Source organism: Oncorhynchus clarkii, chromosome 24 (assembly GCF_045791955.1).
Source record: "Oncorhynchus clarkii lewisi isolate Uvic-CL-2024 chromosome 24, UVic_Ocla_1.0, whole genome shotgun sequence".
Classification (NCBI taxonomy): domain Eukaryota; kingdom Metazoa; phylum Chordata; class Actinopteri; order Salmoniformes; family Salmonidae; genus Oncorhynchus; species Oncorhynchus clarkii.
In genome coordinates this window covers 12,462,338-12,479,694 of record NC_092170.1, presented here as the reverse complement: position 1 = coordinate 12,479,694, position 17,357 = coordinate 12,462,338, and the positions used below count along the sequence as shown (strand labels likewise).

At 44.4% G+C, this 17,357-nt stretch overlaps 1 protein-coding gene across 1 annotated transcript in view; it reads right to left on the bottom strand.

The window, feature by feature from the left end:
- Positions 1 to 17,357, bottom strand: part of LOC139382534 (delta and Notch-like epidermal growth factor-related receptor) — an 83,388-nt gene that overhangs the window by 29,491 nt on the left and 36,540 nt on the right. The window contains exons 2-3 of the mRNA XM_071126632.1: positions 5,622 to 5,924; positions 5,189 to 5,286 (exon numbers count right to left, since the gene is read on the bottom strand). Of these exons, the coding sequence (XP_070982733.1) occupies positions 5,189 to 5,286; positions 5,622 to 5,924 (401 nt within the window). The remainder of the gene's footprint in view (positions 1 to 5,188; positions 5,287 to 5,621; positions 5,925 to 17,357) is intronic.

Below are 17,357 nucleotides of genomic sequence, written 5' to 3'. Positions count from 1 at the left end.
GTGCGCACATCACAGAGGACCTGAAATGGACCAATCACACCGACACCGGGCTGGAGAAGGTGCAACAGTGCCTCTTCAACCTCAGGTGGCTGAAGAAATTTCGCACGGGCCCTCAGATCCTCAAGAAATTCTACAGCTGCACCATCGAGAGAATCTTAACCAGCTGTATCACCGCCTGGTATTGCAACTGCACCGCCTTCAACCGCAAGGCTCTATAGAGGGTGGTGCGGACGGCTCAATACATCACTGGGGGGGCGAGCTCTCTGCCCTCCAGGACATTTACACCAGGCGGTATCAGAGTAAGGCCTGGAAGATCACCAAGGACTCCTAGTTATCCGAGCCATGGACTGTTCACTCTGTTACAATCTGGCAAGCAGTATCGAAGCATCGGTTCTCGAATCAACAGGCTGCGAGACAGCTTCCACCACCAGGCCATCAGCCTGCTGAACAGCTAACCCTAGCTGACTCCCTGCAAAGACCTGACAACTTGTTATTTTTTATTATACTTTTTTATTATTGATTGTGATTATTGTGCTGCATTGTTGAAGGAGCTATAGCACGCAAGCATTTCACTGTACCTTATATACATGCTGTAAGCTGTGTATGTACGACTACAATTTGAAGTAAGTAAAGAAGCAATCTCATCTCTCTCTCTCTCTCTCTCTCTCTCTCTCTCTCTCTCTCTCTCTCTCTCTCTCTCTCTCTCTCTCTCTGTAGCCATCTTCCATTCAGCCTCGTTCTCATTAGCATTCCTAAATTGATGTCACTTTCAGTTTGTGTCTGTGTGTGTGTGTGTGTCTGCATGTGAGCTTGCACAAGCGCAGGCGCCATCAGTAATTAGACAGCACCACCAACACAACACAAACACTATATTTGCATTTAACCAAGAGCGGACACTGTTGTGCTGATAAAGACCTTGTGTGTCTCCAGTCACCCGTCATTCATAAAGACACACTATAAATGGACACCTACCACTTTGCATGACCAATAAAGGACATTTAGGATGCTTGCTTAAATCAGAATACATTGCAGTCAGGCACTATACTTGGGCAACACAATGGAGCTAATTTTCTACCATCGGGTTGGTGACTAAATAATGAAAGACTGCAAGTTCCATGTAAATGACACAGGACGATAATCATAAGACAATGATCTCAAGGGAAGACAGATGTAGTGCAGTCTCCAGTGTGGTTTTATGAAGAACTACAGTTCACTTGGGAGAGAGGCAGAGGTTAGGATAAACAGGAGAGAGAGGGAGAGTTTAGGATAAACAGGGGAGGGAGGGAGAGGTTAGGATAAACAGGGGAGAGAGGGAGGGAGAGGTTAGGATAAACAGGGGAGAGAGGGAGAGGTTAGGATAAACAGGGGAGAGAGGGAGGGAGAGGTTAGGATAAACAGGGGAGAGAGGGAGAGGTTAGGATAAACAGGAGAGAGAGAGCGAGAGGTTAGGATAAACAGGGTAGGGAGGGAGGGAGGGAGGGAGGGAGGGAGAGGTTAGGATTAACAGGGGAGAGAGGGAGAGGTTAGGATAAACAGGGGAGAGAGGAAGAGGTTAGGATAAACAGGGGAGAGAGGGAGAGTTTAGGATAAACAGGGGAGAGAGGGAGAGGTTAGGATAAACAGGGGAGAGAGGGATAGGTTAGGATAAACAGGGGAGAGAGGGAGAGGTTAGGATAAACAGGAGAGAGAGGGAGGGAGAGGTTAGGATAAACAGGGGAGGGAGGGAGGGAGAGGTTAGGATAAACAGGGGAGAGAGGAAGAGGTTAGGATAAACAGGGGAGAGAGGGAGAGTTTAGGATAAACAGGGGAGAGAGGGAGAGGTTAGGATAAACAGGGGAGAGAGGGATAGGTTAGGATAAACAGGGGAGAGAGGGAGAGGTTAGGATAAACAGGAGAGAGAGGGAGAGGTTAGGATAAACAGGGGAGGGAGGGAGGGAGAGGTTAGGATAAACAGGGGAGAGAGGGAGAGGTTAGGATAAACAGGAGAGAGGGGAGAGGTTAGGATAAACAGGGGAGGGAGGGAGGGAGGGAGGGAGGGAGGGAGGGAGGGAGGGAGGGAGGGAGGGAGGGAGGGAGGGAGGGAGGGAGGGAGGGAGGGAGGGAGGGAGGGAGGGGTTAGGATAAACAGGGAAGAGAGGGAGAGGTTAGGATAAACAGGGGAGAGAGGGAGAGGTTAGGATAAACTGGAGAGAGAGGGAGAGGTTTGGATAAACAGGGGAGAGGGAGAGGTTAGGATAAACAGGGGAGAGGGAGAGGTTAGGATAAACAGGGGAGAGAGGAGGAGGTTAGTATAAACAGGGGAGAGAGGGAGAGTTTGGATAAACAGGGGAGAAAGGAAGAGGTTAGGATAAACAGGGGAGAGGGTGAGAGTTTGGATAAACAAAGGAGAAAGGGAGAGTTTAGGATAAGCAGGGGAGAGATGAAGAGGTTAGGATAAGCAGGGGAGAGAGGAAGAGGTTAGGATAAACAGAGGAGAGAGGGAGAGTTTGGATAAACAGGGGAGAGAGGGAGAGGTTAGGATAAACAGGGGAGAGAGGAAGAGGTTAGGATAAACAGGAGAGAGAGGGAGAGGTTAGGATAAACATGGGAGAGAGGGAGAGGTTAGGATAAACAGGGGAGGGAGGGAGAGGTTAGGATAAACAGGGGAGAGAGGGAGAGGTTAGGATAAACAGGGGAGAGAGGAAGAGGTTAGGATAAACAGGGGAGGGAGGGAGGGAGGGAGGGAGGGAGGGAGGGAGGGAGGGAGGGAGGGAGGGAGGGAGGGAGGGAGGGAGGGAGGGAGGATAAACAGGGGAGGGGGGGAGGTAGAGGTTAGGATAAACAGGGGAGGGAGGGAGAGGTTAGGATAAACAGGGGAGAGAGGAAGAGGTTAGGATAAACAGGGGAGGGAGGGAGGGAGGGAGGGAGGGAGGGAGGGAGGGAGGGAGGGAGGGAGGGAGGGAGGGAGGGAGGGAGGGAGGGAGGGAGGGGTTAGGATAAACAGGGGAGGGAGGGAGGGAGAGGTTAGGATAAACAGGGGAGGGAGGGAGAGGTTAGGATAAACAGGGGAGGGAGGGAGAGGTTAGGATAAACAGGGGAGAGAGGGAGGGAGAGGTTAGGATAAACAGGGGAGAGAGGGAGAGGTTAGGATAAACATGGGTGAGAGGGAGGGAGAGGTTAGGATAAACAGGGGAGAGAGGGAGAGGTTAGGATAAACAGGAGAGAGAGAGGGAGAGGTTAGGATAAACAGGGTAGGGAGGGAGGGAGGGAGGGAGGGAGAGGTTAGGATTAACAGGGGAGAGAGGGAGAGGTTAGGATAAACAGGGGAGAGAGGAAGAGGTTAGGATAAACAGGGGAGAGAGGGAGAGTTTAGGATAAACAGGGGAGAGAGGGAGAGGTTAGGATAAACAGGGGAGAGAGGGATAGGTTAGGATAAACAGGGGAGAGAGGGAGAGGTTAGGATAAACAGGAGAGAGAGGGAGGGAGAGGTTAGGATAAACAGGGGAGGGAGGGAGGGAGAGGTTAGGATAAACAGGGGAGAGAGGGAGAGGTTAGGATAAACAGGGGAGAGAGGGAGAGTTTAGGATAAACAGGGGAGAGAGGGAGAGGTTAGGATAAACAGGGGAGAGAGGGAGAGGTTAGGATAAACAGGGGAGAGAGGGAGAGGTTAGGATAAACAGGAGAGAGAGGGAGAGGTTAGGATAAACAGGGGAGGGAGGGAGGGAGAGGTTAGGATAAACAGGGGAGAGAGGGAGAGGTTAGGATAAACAGGAGAGAGGGGAGAGGTTAGGATAAACAGGGGAGGGAGGGAGGGAGGGAGGGAGGGAGGGAGGGAGGGAGGAGGGAGGGAGGGAGGGAGGGAGGGAGGGAGGGAGGGGGAGGGAGGGAGGGGTTAGGATAAACAGGGGAGAGAGGGAGAGGTTAGGATAAACAGGGGAGAGAGGGAGAGGTTAGGATAAACTGGAGAGAGAGGGAGAGGTTTGGATAAACAGGGGAGAGGGAGAGGTTAGGATAAACAGGGGAGAGGGAGAGGTTAGGATAAACAGGGGAGAGGGAGAGGTTAGGATAAACAGGGGAGAGAGGAAGAGGTTAGTATAAACAGGGGAGAGAGGGAGAGTTTGGATAAACAGGGGAGAAAGGAAGAGGTTAGGATAAACAGGGGAGAGGGTGAGAGTTTGGATAAACAAAGGAGAAAGGGAGAGTTTAGGATAAGCAGGGGAGAGATGAAGAGGTTAGGATAAGCAGGGGAGAGAGGAAGAGGTTAGGATAAACAGGGGAGAGAGGGAGAGTTTGGATAAACAGGGGAGAGAGGGAGAGGTTAGGATAAACAGGGGAGAGAGGAAGAGGTTAGGATAAACAGGAGAGAGAGGGAGAGGTTAGGATAAACATGGGAGAGAGGGAGAGGTTAGGATAAACAGGGGAGGGAGGGAGAGGTTAGGATAAACAGGGGAGAGAGGGAGAGGTTAGGATAAACAGGGGAGAGAGGAAGAGGTTAGGATAAACAGGGGAGGGAGGGAGGGAGGGAGGGAGGGAGGGAGGGAGGGAGGGAGGGAGGGAGGGAGGATAAACAGGGGAGGGGGGAGGTAGAGGTTAGGATAAACAGGGGAGGGAGGGAGAGGTTAGGATAAACAGGGGAGAGAGGAAGAGGTTAGGATAAACAGGGGAGGGAGGGAGGGAGGGAGGGAGGGAGGGAGGGAGGGAGGGAGGGAGGGAGGGAGGGAGGGAGGGAGGGAGGGAGGGAGGGAGGGAGGGGTTAGGATAAACAGGGGAGGGAGGGAGGGAGAGGTTAGGATAAACAGGGGAGGGAGGGAGAGGTTAGGATAAACAGGAGAGAGAGGGAGAGGTTAGGATAAACAGGGGAGGGAGGGAGGGAGAGGTTAGGATAAACAGGGGAGGGAGGGAGAGGTTAGGATAAACAGGGGAGAAAGGAAGAGGTTAGGATAAACAGGGGAGAGATGAAGAGGTTAGGATAAACAGGGGAGAGATGAAGAGGTTAGGATAAACAGGGGAGAGATGAAGAGGTTAGGATAAGCATGGGAGAGAGGAAGAGGTTAGGATAAACAGGGGTGGGAGGAAGAGAGGGAAATGGAGATTTGGAGCACACAGGGGAGAGAGAGAGAGCACTATGTAAGCACACACACACACACACAAACATATATATACACACAGATACATGCACTCACACACAGGAATGTACCAGTACTCTTACTTGATGGCAGTCTCCTCAGGCACCTCTAGAGAGAGAGTCAGAGTTCCAGAGGTCAGCTCACACAGCTCAGGACTCACACAATGCAGTCCCTCTGTCACCTGCAACAGGAACACACACACATACATACACATGCATGGACACACAGAGACACACATACACACTCACAAAAACACACACACATGCACACACATGCACGGACACACAGAGACCCACATACACACTCACAGAAACACGCACAAATGCACGGACACACAGAGACACACATACACAATCACAGAAACACACACACACACACATACACACACGAGGCAGCAAGAGGGTAAATGTCATTCTTTTATAGGACAAATAAAGAAGTTCTGTGAACTCTGAACCTAGCTAGCTGATCAGCTGGTCTGTTGTGACTAATAGAGTACGTGTAGCATTAATCTCTGACCTGTTCTTTCTCCCACTGCACCACCAAGAGTCTCTGTCCAGCCTTAGGCTGCCACGGCTGCAGCGTGGGAGGGGCCTGCGTTGTAGTGGACACCATGGTTGGCTGGGAGGGCTGAGGGGCGGTTGTGGGCATGGCGGGTGTGGCAGGGTCCCAATTGGAGACAGGCAGCAGGTCCAAGGTGGCTTGCTCACACTTCTCCCCCTTGTACCCCTCGCTGCACTCGCAGGTGTAAGCCTCGCCCTCACCACTGCGGCTACAGTTGCCATGGAAACAGGGGCTGCTGGCACAGGGGTCTGTGAAAAACTGACAACACAAAGAGGAGAGGGAAAATGACTGAACATTTCAGACTCAATATTCGTTGTACATAAACCTCTGTATATTATGGATGCATCACAAATGACAACTTTTTCTCCATAGTGCACTCCTTTTGACCAGAGCTCTTTACTGTCCACTAACTACACACTAAGTACACTACATGGGGAATAGGGTGTCATTCGAGACAGCCTGTATCCTCACTATTCTGTAACGGCCATCACCATTGGCTCAGAGGATTCTCCCTTTGTCCATTATTAACACCTGGATGTTTATTACAACTTTTCCTGCTTCGGCTGCAAAACCAACAGTAGCAGAAAGTGCAATGTTATATGGTAGTTCTATTTTTATATAATGTAAGGGGGCTCAGTCTAAACTTTGGATAGTTCACAAGGGGCGGAACTATCAGCCTAAACTCTCAAATCTCACTTTTTTCTATTTGTATTTATTATGGGTCCCCATTAGCTGCTGCCAAGGTAGCAGCCAGTCTTCCATTCTAAAACATTACAATACATTCACAGATTTCACAACACACTGTGTGCCCTCAGGCCCCTACTCCACCACTACCACATATCTACAGTACTGAATCCATGTGTATGTGTGTGTATAGTGCATATGGGGCGGCAGGGTAGCCTAGTGGTTAGAGCGTTGGGCTAGTAACCGGGAAGGTTGCAAGTTCAAATCCCTGAGCTGACAAGGTACAACTCTGTCGTTCTGCCCCTGAACAAGGTACAAATCTGTCGTTCTGCCCCTGAACAAGGTACAAATCTGTCGTTCTGCCCCATAACAAGGTACAAATCTGTCATTTCCTAAGTCCTTTATTGTGGCACCTGACCACACGACTGAACAGTAGTCAAGGTGTGACAAAACTAGGGCCTGTAGGACCTGCCTTGTTGACAGCGTTGTTAAGAAGGCAGAGCATCGCTTTATTATGGACAGACTTCTCCCCGTCTTAGCTACTAATGTATCAACATGTTTTGACCATGACAGTTTACAATCCAGGGTAATTCCAAGCAGTTTAGTCATCTCAACTTGCTCAATTTCCACAGTATTTATTACAAGATTTAGTTGAGGTTTAGGGTTTAGTGAGTGTTTTGTCCCAAATACAATGCTTTTAGTTTTAGAAATATTTAGGGCTAACTTATTCCTTGCCACCCACTCTAAAACTAACTGCAATTAGTCATTTCAGTCGCTGTAGTAGCTGACGTGTATATTGTTGGGTCATCCTGTCTTTGCTTTTCACCATCTCTACTTGCTAAAGCCTGTTGCCAATATGTCCACTTCTCACATTCTAGCTTTGTTGTTGTATGTAAAGGCGACAACAAAAGACACATTAATGCAGTTACAAACAAATACTCAATCACCGGAGGCTCCAGGTTCCTCACGCACACACATGACTTGACTGGACCAGGACAGTCTCTCTTTCATGCTGCTTTATTTATTCCATTAATAATTCACCATATTTGTAGAGAGAATAAAAAAGGTCTGAAGAGATAAAAAAAAAAAGCTCTGACAAAAGCATTTGAAGGTGAGAGAAGCTGAAGCTAAGCCATGTTGACTCCAGTCCAGGACACGTTGGTCATATTCATTAGCAGGGGTGGTGGAGTAACAGATTACACCCAAAAAATAAAAACGATACCTGTAATCTGTTACGTTACCAGCAAACATTATTGTAATCAGATTAAGATACTTTTGAAAAGATAGATGACTTTTACATTCAGAAAGATGTTTGCGAGAGAGAAAAAAAATCCTTGACACTTCTGTTTTCTCAATGACATTCGAATCAGAATTGAAGGAAGGCGCACGTTTTAAGTTTGTTCCACCACCCTCAACATGTATAGTATAATCACCATTACTGTACAGTACTGTGAGGTTTCTAGTTCTCATCAACATGTATAGTATAATCACTCATACTGTACAGTACTGTGAGAGTTCTAGTTCTCATCAACATGTAGAGTATAATCACTCATACTGTACAGTACTGTGAGGTTTCTAGTTCTCATCAACATGTATAGTATAATCACTCATACTGTACAGTACTGTGAGAGTTCTAGTTCTCATCAACATGTAGAGTATAATCACTCATACTGTACAGTACTGTGAGGTTTCTAGTTCTCATCAACATGTATAGTATAATCACTCATACTGTACAGTACTGTGAGGGTTCTAGTTCTCATCAACATGTATAGTATAATCACTCCTACTGTACAGTACTGTGAGGGTTCTAGTTCTCATCAACATGTATAGTATAATCACTCATACTGTACAGTACTGTGAGGGTTCTAGTTCTCATCAACATGTATAGTATAATCACCATTAGTGTACACTTTTGTGAGGGTTCTAGTTCTCATCAACATGTATAGTATAGTCACTCCTACTGTACAGTACTGTGAGGGTTCTAGTTCTCATCAACATGTATAGTATAATCACTCATACTGTACAGTACTGTGAGGGTTCTAGTTCTCATCAACATGTGTAGTATAATCACCATTAGTGTACACTTTTGTGAGGGTTCTAGTTCTCATCAACATGTATAGTATAATCACCATACTGTACAGTACTGTGAGGGTTCTAGTTCTCATCAACATGTATAGTATAATCATCATTACTGTACAGTACTGTGAGGGTTCTAGTTCTCATCAACATGTATAGTATAATCACTCATACTGTACAGTACTGTGAGGGTTCTAGTTCTCATCAACATGTATAGTATAATCACTCATACTGTACAGTACTGTGAGGGTTCTAGTTCTCATCAACATGTGTAGTATAATCACCATTAGTGTACACTTTTGTGAGGGTTCTAGTTCTCATTAACATGTAGAGTATAATCACTCATACTGTACAGTACTGTGAGGGTTCTAGTTCTCATCAACATGTAGAGTATAATCACCATTAGTGTACAGTACTGTGAGGGTTCTAGTTCTCATCAACATGTAGAGTATAATCACTCATACTGTACAGTACTGTGAGGGTTCTAGTTCTCATCAACATGTAGAGTATAATCACCATTAGTGTACAGTACTGTGAGGGTTCTAGTTCTCATCAACATGTAGAGTATAATCACCATTAGTGTACAGTACTGTGAGGGTTCTAGTTCTCATCAACATGTATAGCACAATAACCATTAGTGTACAATACCGTGAGGGTTCTAGTTCTCATCAACATGTAGAGTATAATCACTCATACTGTACAGTACTGTGAGGGTTCTAGTTCTCATCAACATGTAGAGTATAATCATCATTACTGTATAGTACATTGAGGGTTCTAGTTCTCTCTCCTGCATTTCATTCACTGGACAGTGCTGCACACATTGTGATGTTAGCTCCTCTCTGACCTGGGACATCCACAGTTGCTCTCTGTCTGTATTTCTTTCCCTGCGGCGTGTTTTTGCCAGGTTGAATCCAGCTTCATCCTCAAAGATGAATGTACGTGCAGTTTGCCTGGCTTCCATCTCCATTACTCTCTAAAATACGGTAAATCCACAGTTTTACAGTACTTTACATTATGCATAGCTGTGTATGTACCCTGTTTGGTTATTGAACAGACATATTGATACCGCAGTTCTTTCACACGGTCACCGTTTCTCTCAAAGGGTGCAGTGTACAACTGCTTCATCCTTGTTTCATATTTCTCTAGGACTCTGGTAACTGTCGTTGTGCTGACCGTATTCACATTCCCAAAAGTGATAATGTCTGCCAGCACTCTGTCCCGAATTTCCCGCAGTTTTATTGCATTGTTGCCAATTACCATGTCAACAATGGCAATTTCCTGCTCATCTGATAATATTCTGCCTCTCCCTCCAGTGGGAGGCAACCTTTGGATCCTACTGAAATACACAAAACAGTCAATATATTTCAAAATGTCAGTACATGTAAAAATGTGGACATACTGTATTGTACTGTATTATGTAGTTAAATTATCATTGAAGGATGCGCATCTCACCTGTTGTTTTGCCGGAAAATTCGTACTATTGATGCAACTGTTGAACGCTGCAGATTTGGTTGCACCCTTAAACCGGCCTCTCTCAAAGAGAGACCATGGTTTACAACAGGGTCAATAATTGTGGCCCTTATCTCATCAGAGAACACCGCTCTTAGTCTTCCTCTCCTTTATCCTCCTTATGTTCTCCCTCTCCCTGCCACTCTTCTTTCCCCAACAACCTGTCTTCCTTGGTTCATGTTTCCAAACTAAATCATGCCGAAGTCGTCCTCTTTTGTCTGTTTGGTAACGAGACTAAAAACAGGACACTTGGGTAGGCTTCAGACTGAAATTGGAATCTATATGTTTTAATCTGGTTACTCCAGAAATGCACGACATTTGCCATCATTCTGTTTTGAATGTGTTTTTAACAGTTTTGGAAACAGTATGTTGCATTTGAAAACGTGCTACAAATATATAGTTTTGCAGGTGGTGGAGTATGGATGAGAAAAGAGTTCATGGAATTCAGAAAATGTGGTCATTGAATACATTTTGTGTGAAAGCAATGAAAAATGATTCACAGTTTGGTCCACAGACACTTCTGTTTCGCTGACTGTGTGAAGAGTTTTGACAATGTGACATCAGTTTTGACCAATGCATGTTAGCAATTGAAAAAAACTGGAATATTGATCAAAGCATGCCATTCCATGAGCACAGCATTTATTTTTCAACTCGAATCAATGAGCCCAATCAGTCCTCCATTAAGAACAAAATCATAGGGCTGGCTAATAGGTCCTTAATTTCATGCTCAGGTTAAACAATTTGGCTAATCTATACGTCCATATTTCCAAGTCCTATTCTTGAAGCTCAAGGGGTATAACATTTATTGGAATGACTGGAATTCTGATAGACTTTGATTTTTATGTAAGGATATAATTTAATCGTATAATGATATGTACTGTAGTAGAAACGGATGGGTTAGAAGAAGCCTACATAACCAACCCATAAAGTAAAATGTAACATCCATATATGGCCAGCTATGTAAACTTTAACATTGATTTATCCTGCAATAGCTTTTGTTCAATTGGTAACCTACATTTTTGTCTTCCTCTAATGCCTCTTAATAATCCTCTTAAGGATCCGCCCCTTTTTCACATTTAGCCTAAAATGACATACCCAAATCTAACTGCCTGTAGCTCAGGCCCTGAAGCAAGGCTATGCATTTTATTGGTGCCATTTGAAAGGAAACACTTTGACGTTTGTGTAAATGTGAAAGGAATGTAGGAGAATATAACACAATAGATCTGGTAAAAGATAATACAATGAAATTAACAAGCGTTCTTTTGTATTTTTGTTTGTACCATCATCTTCAACATTTATGAGAAAGGTCATAATGTACTATTCCAGCCCAAGTGCAAGTTAGATTTTGGCAACTAGATGGCAGCAGTGTATGTGCAAAATGTTAAACTGATCCAATGAACCATTGCATTTCTGTTCAAAATGTTGTATCAAGACTGCCCAAATGTGCCTAATTTGTTTATTAATAACTTTTCATGTTCAAAATTGTGCACTCTCCTCAAACAATAGCATGGTATTGTTTCACTGTAATAGCTACTGTAAATTGGACAATGCAGTTAGATTAACAATAATTTAAGCTTTCTGCCAATATCACATATGTCTATGTACATTTTATGTTACTTACAAAAGTTACGTTACTGATTACAATTTTGGACAGGTAACTAGCAACTGTAACAGATTACATTTACAAAGTAACCTACCCAACCCTGTTCATTAGGCATCTAATGGAAAACAGACTGAAACAAGGAGAGACTACCTGAATTTGTCCAAAAATAGTGTGGCCTTAATGAATACGACCCTTGCCTTTGTTTAGTGTGAGAGACGGTTCTTACATGAGTCAATAATCTTGCTTCCCACCACATAATCTTAAAACCACCATATATCTGCCACCCCAGGCAGCCACACAGTTCAAATGTGTGTGTCACTCCGTTCCTATTAGCAAAGGAAAGAGTGTGTGTGAACAGCATGCAGATGATACTCATGTAGAATCCCCAAGTTTGTGTGTGTGTGTGTGTGTGTGTGTGTGTGTGTGTGTGTGTGTGTGTGTGTGTGTGTGTGTGTGTGTGTGTGTGTGTGAGATTGTGTGTGAGAGCGTCATTAACAGCCCTGCTCTCCCTATGACTGACTCACAGCTCATTAGCACTAAACTCTCTCAATTGTTTTCTCATGAGGCTCTATCAAACACACTTACAGCACTACAGAGGAAGAGCACAGTGGCCCAACAGCCCACTCAGAGAGACTGCTGATCTGATCACACAGCTGTAGCACGGCCCACAGACCTAGCTACCGCAACCAAGACACACTAGGAAAACTGTCTCTCTGACGGCTAGCACCACACTCCCTCTAGATACAGTATGTAGGCTAACATTACTAAAGGCATAACACACAACACAGTATCAACATAGCATAGAAACGTGTCACAAAAACTGTTGCCTACGGAACTATCATATATCAAACACCCAACATACTAGCATCAGTTTCTCTGGATGGTAAAGCTGTTGGTGCAATTGGCTCGCCCACTTCTCTTGATAAGCTACTACTGCCTATACAGGGACAGGGTTAAGAGTGTGAAATATCACTTCTAATAGCTCACAGAGGCACAGAACAATAACAACCAACATACGCAACAAGCACTGTAACTACAGTTGAAGTCAGAAGTTTACATACACCTTAGTGAAATACATTTAAACTCTGTTTTTCACAATTCCTGACATTTAATCCTAGTAAAAATTCACTGTCTTAGGTCAGTTAGGATCACCACTTTATTTTAAGAATGTGAAATGTCAGAATAATAGGAGAGAGAATGATTTATTTCAGCTTTTATTTATTTCATCACATTCTCAGTGGGTCAGAAGTTTATATACACTCAACGAGTATTTGGTAGCATTACCTTTAAATTGTTTAAATTGGGTCAAACGTTTCGGGTAGCCTTACACAAGCTTCCGGCAATAAGTTGGGTGAATTTTGGCCCATTCCTCCTGACAGAGCTGATGTAACTGAGTCAGGTTTGTAGGCCTCCTTGCTCGCACATGCTTTTTCAGATCTGCCAACAGATTTTCTACAGTGCCTTGCGAAAGTATTCGGCCCCCTTGAACTTTGCGACCTTTTGCCACATTTCAGGCTTTAAACATAAATATATAAAACTGTATTTTTTTGTGAAGAATCAACAACAAGTGGCACACAATCATGAAGTGGAACGACATTTATTGGATATTTCAAACTTTTTTAACAAATCAAAAACTGAAAAATTGGGCGTGCAAAATTATTCAGCCCCCTTAAGTTAATACTTTGTAGCGCCACCTTTTGCTGCGATTACAGCTGTAAGTCGCTTGGGGTATGTCTCTATCAGTTTTGCACATCGAGAGACCGACATTTTTTCCCATTCCTCCTTGCAAAACAGCTCAAGCTCAGTGAGGTTGGATGGAGAGCATTTGTGAACAGCAGTTTTCAGTTCTTTCCACAGATTCTCGATTGGATTCAGGTCTGGACTTTGACTTGGCCATTCTAACACCTGGATATGTTTATTTTTGAACCATTCCATTGTAGATTTTGCTTTATGTTTTGGATCATTGTCTTGTTGGAAGACAAATCTCCGTCCCAGTCTCATGTCTTTTGCAGACTCCATCAGGTTTTCTTCCAGAATGGTCCTGTATTTGGCTCCATCCATCTTCCCATCAATTTTAACCATCTTCCCTGTCCCTGCTGAAGAAAAGCAGGCCCAAACCATGATGCTGCCACCACCATGTTTGACAGTGGGGATGGTGTGTTCAGGGTGATGAGCTGTGTTGCTTTTACGCCAAACATAACGTTTTGCATTGTTGCCAAAAAGTTCAATTTTGGTTTCATCTGACCAGAGCACCTTCTTCCACATGTTTGGTGTGTCTCCCAGGTGGCTTGTGGCAAACTTTAAACAACACTTTTTAAGGATATCTTTAAGAAATGGCTTTCTTCTTGCCACTCTTCCATAAAGGCCAGATTTGTGCAATATACGACTGATTGTTGTCCTATGGACAGAGTCTCCCACCTCAGCTGTAGATCTCTGCAGTTCATCCAGAGTGATCATGGGCCTCTTGGCTGCATCTCTGATCAGTCTTCTCCTTGTATGAGCTGAAAGTTTAGAGGGACGGCCAGGTCTTGGTAGATTTGCAGTGGTCTGATACTCCTTCCATTTCAATATTATCGCTTGCACAGTGCTCCTTGGGATGTTTAAAGCTTGGGAAATCTTTTTGTATCCAAATCCGGCTTTAAACTTCTTCACAACAGTATCTCGGACCTGCCTGGTGTGTTCCTTGTTCTTCATGATGCTCTCTGCGCTTTTAACGGACCTCTGAGACTATCACAGTGCAGGTGCATTTATACGGACACTTGATTACACACAGGTGGATTGTATTTATCATCATTAGTCATTTAGGTCAACATTGGATCATTCAGAGATCCTCACTGAACTTCTGGAGAGAGTTTGCTGCACTGAAAGTGAAGGGGCTGAATAATATAATACGCCCAATTTTTCAGTTTTTGATTTGTTAAAAAAGTTTGAAATATCCAATAAATGTCGTTCCACTTCATGATTGTGTCCCACTTGTTGTTGATTCTTCACAAAAAATACAGTTTTATATCTTTATGTTTGAAGCCTGAAATGTGGCAAAAGGTCGCAAAGTTCAAGGGGGCCGAATACTTTCGCAAGGCACTGTATATGATTGAGGTCAGGGTTTTGTGATGGCCACTTCAATACCTTGATTTCGTTGTCCTTAAGCCATTTTTCCACAACTTTGGAAGTATGCTTGGGGTCATTGTCCATTTGGAAGACCCATTTGCGACCAAGCTTTAACTTCCTGACTGATGTCTTGATGTTGCTTCCACATATCCACATAATTGTCCTTCCTCATGATGCCATCTGTTTTGTGAAGTGCACCAGTCCCTCCTGCAGCAAATACCCCCACAACATGTTGCTAGCAGCCCGTGCTTCAAGGTTGGGATGGTGTTCTTTGGCTTGCAAGCATCCCCCTTTTTCCTCCAAACATAACGATGGCCATTATGGCCAAACAGTTCTATTTTTGTTTCATCAGAACAGAGGACATTTCTCCAAAAAGTAAAATTTTTGTCCCCATGTTCAGTTGCAAACCGTAGTCTGGCTTTTTTATGGCGGTTTTGGAGCAGTGACTTCTTCCTTGCTGAGCGGCCTTTCAGGTTATGTTGATATAGGACTCGTTTTACTGTGGATATAAATATCTTTGTACCTGTTTCCTCCAGCATCTTCACAGGGTCCTTTGCTGTTGTTCTGGGATTGATTTGCACTTTCGCACCAAAGTACATTCATCTCTAGGAGACAGAACACGTCTCCTTCCTGAGCGGTATGACGGCTGCGTGGTCCCGTGGTGTTTATACTTGCGTACTATTGTTTGTACAGATGAATGTGGTACCTTCAGGTGTTTGGAAATTGCTTCCAAGGATAAACCAAACTTGTGGAGGTCTCCGTTTATTTCTGCGGTCTTGGCTGATTTCTTTTGATTTTCCCATGATGTCAAGCAAAGAGGCACTGAGTTTGAAGGTAGGCCTTGAAATACATCCACAGGTAGACCTCCAGTTGACTCAAATTATGTCAATTAGCCTATCAGAAGCTTCTAAAGCCATGACATCGTTTTCTGGAATTTTCCAAGCTGTTTAAAGGCACAGTCAACTTAGTGTATGTAAACTTCTGAATTATAAATGAAATAATCTGTCTGTAAACAATAGTTTGAAAAAATGTCCTAACTGACTTGCCAAAACTATAGTTTCTTATTAACAAGAAATGTGTGGAGTGGTTGAAAAAATGTTTTTAATGACTCCAACCTAAGTGTTTGTTAACTTCCGACATCAACTGTACTATATATTCCCACATGGGCCACGAACAAAAAAGATCTAAAGATATTGTGGAGCAAAACTTTATTGCCTCACAAGTAGGAATGATCAACTTGCTCATTGAAGCGAATAAGGATCTATACTATTGAAAGAAGATAGTGCTCCATTAAGTAACTGGCATCATCAATTTGAGGTGGTGGAAGAAGTGGGATGAGATACTGGCCATTCTCCAGCCCCTCACACACATACACATTACACACAATTTAAAATGGAATTGGCTCAGGAGTAGAAGCGCCAGAGCTGTCTCCAAGCAGAACTACCACGGCAAACAAAATGAACAAGCTCAGTCTTACTGAGTGATTTATTCATTCAGTAAAACATACTGAATTATAGATGGCATAGAGATAAATGAAAGTGAACGTGTGTAGGGTATAACGGTAATAAAGTTTTAATGTACAATATATGGAGTCAGGATTGGTCAAATTTGATAATCAAATAAAATGTTATTGGTCACATGCGCCGATTACGACAGGTGTAGACTTTACAGTGAAATGCCTACTTACAAGCCCTTAACCAACAATGCAGTTTTAGGAAAAATAAGTGTTAACTAAAAAATAGATAAGTAAAAAATAAAAAATAAAAGTTACAAGTAATTAGAGAGCAGCAGTAAGATAACAATAGAGAGGCTACATCAGCGGCTACCGGATCAGAGTCAATGTGCTGGTTAGTCGAAGTAATTGAGGTAATATGTACATGTAGGTAGAGTTAAAGTGACTATGCATAGATAATAAACAGAGAGCAGCAGCAGCGTAAAAGTGGGGTCTGGGTAGCCCTTTGATTGGCTGTTCAGGAGTCTTATGACTTGGGGGTGGAAGCTGTCAAGAAGTCTTTTGGACCTAGACTTGGTGCTGCGGCACTGCTTGCCGTGCGGTAGCAGTGAGAACAGTTCATGACTAGGGTGGCTGGAGTCTTTGACAATTTGTAGGACCTTCCTCTGACACCACCTGGTATAGAAGTCCTGGATGGCAGGAAGCTTGATCCCAGTGATATACTGGGTCGTACGCACTACCTTCTGTAGTGCCTTGCGGTTAGAGGCTGAGCAGTTGCCATACCAGGCAGTGATGCAACCATGCTCTCGATGGTGCAACTGTAGTCCACAATCATCTCCTTTATCTTGGTCACGTTGAGGGAGAGGTTGTTGTCCTGGCACCACACGGCCAGGTCTCTGACCTCCTCCTTATAGGCTGTCTCATCGTTGTCGGTGATCAGGCCTACCACTGTTGTCATCGGCAAACTTGATGACGGTGTTGGAGTCTTGCCTGGCCATGCAGTCATGAGTGAACAGGGAGTACAAGAGGGGACTGAGCACGCACCCCTGAGGGGCCCCCGTGTTGAGGATCAGCGTACCCTTACCACCTGGGGGCGGCCCGTCAGGAAGTCCAGGATCCAGTTGCAGAGGGAGGTGTTTTGTCCTAGGGTGATGTGCTTTGAGGGCACTATGGTGTTGAGCACGTAGGTGTTCCATTTGTCCAGGTGGGAAAGGGCAGTGTGGAGTGAAATAGAGATTGCATCATCTCTGGATTTGTT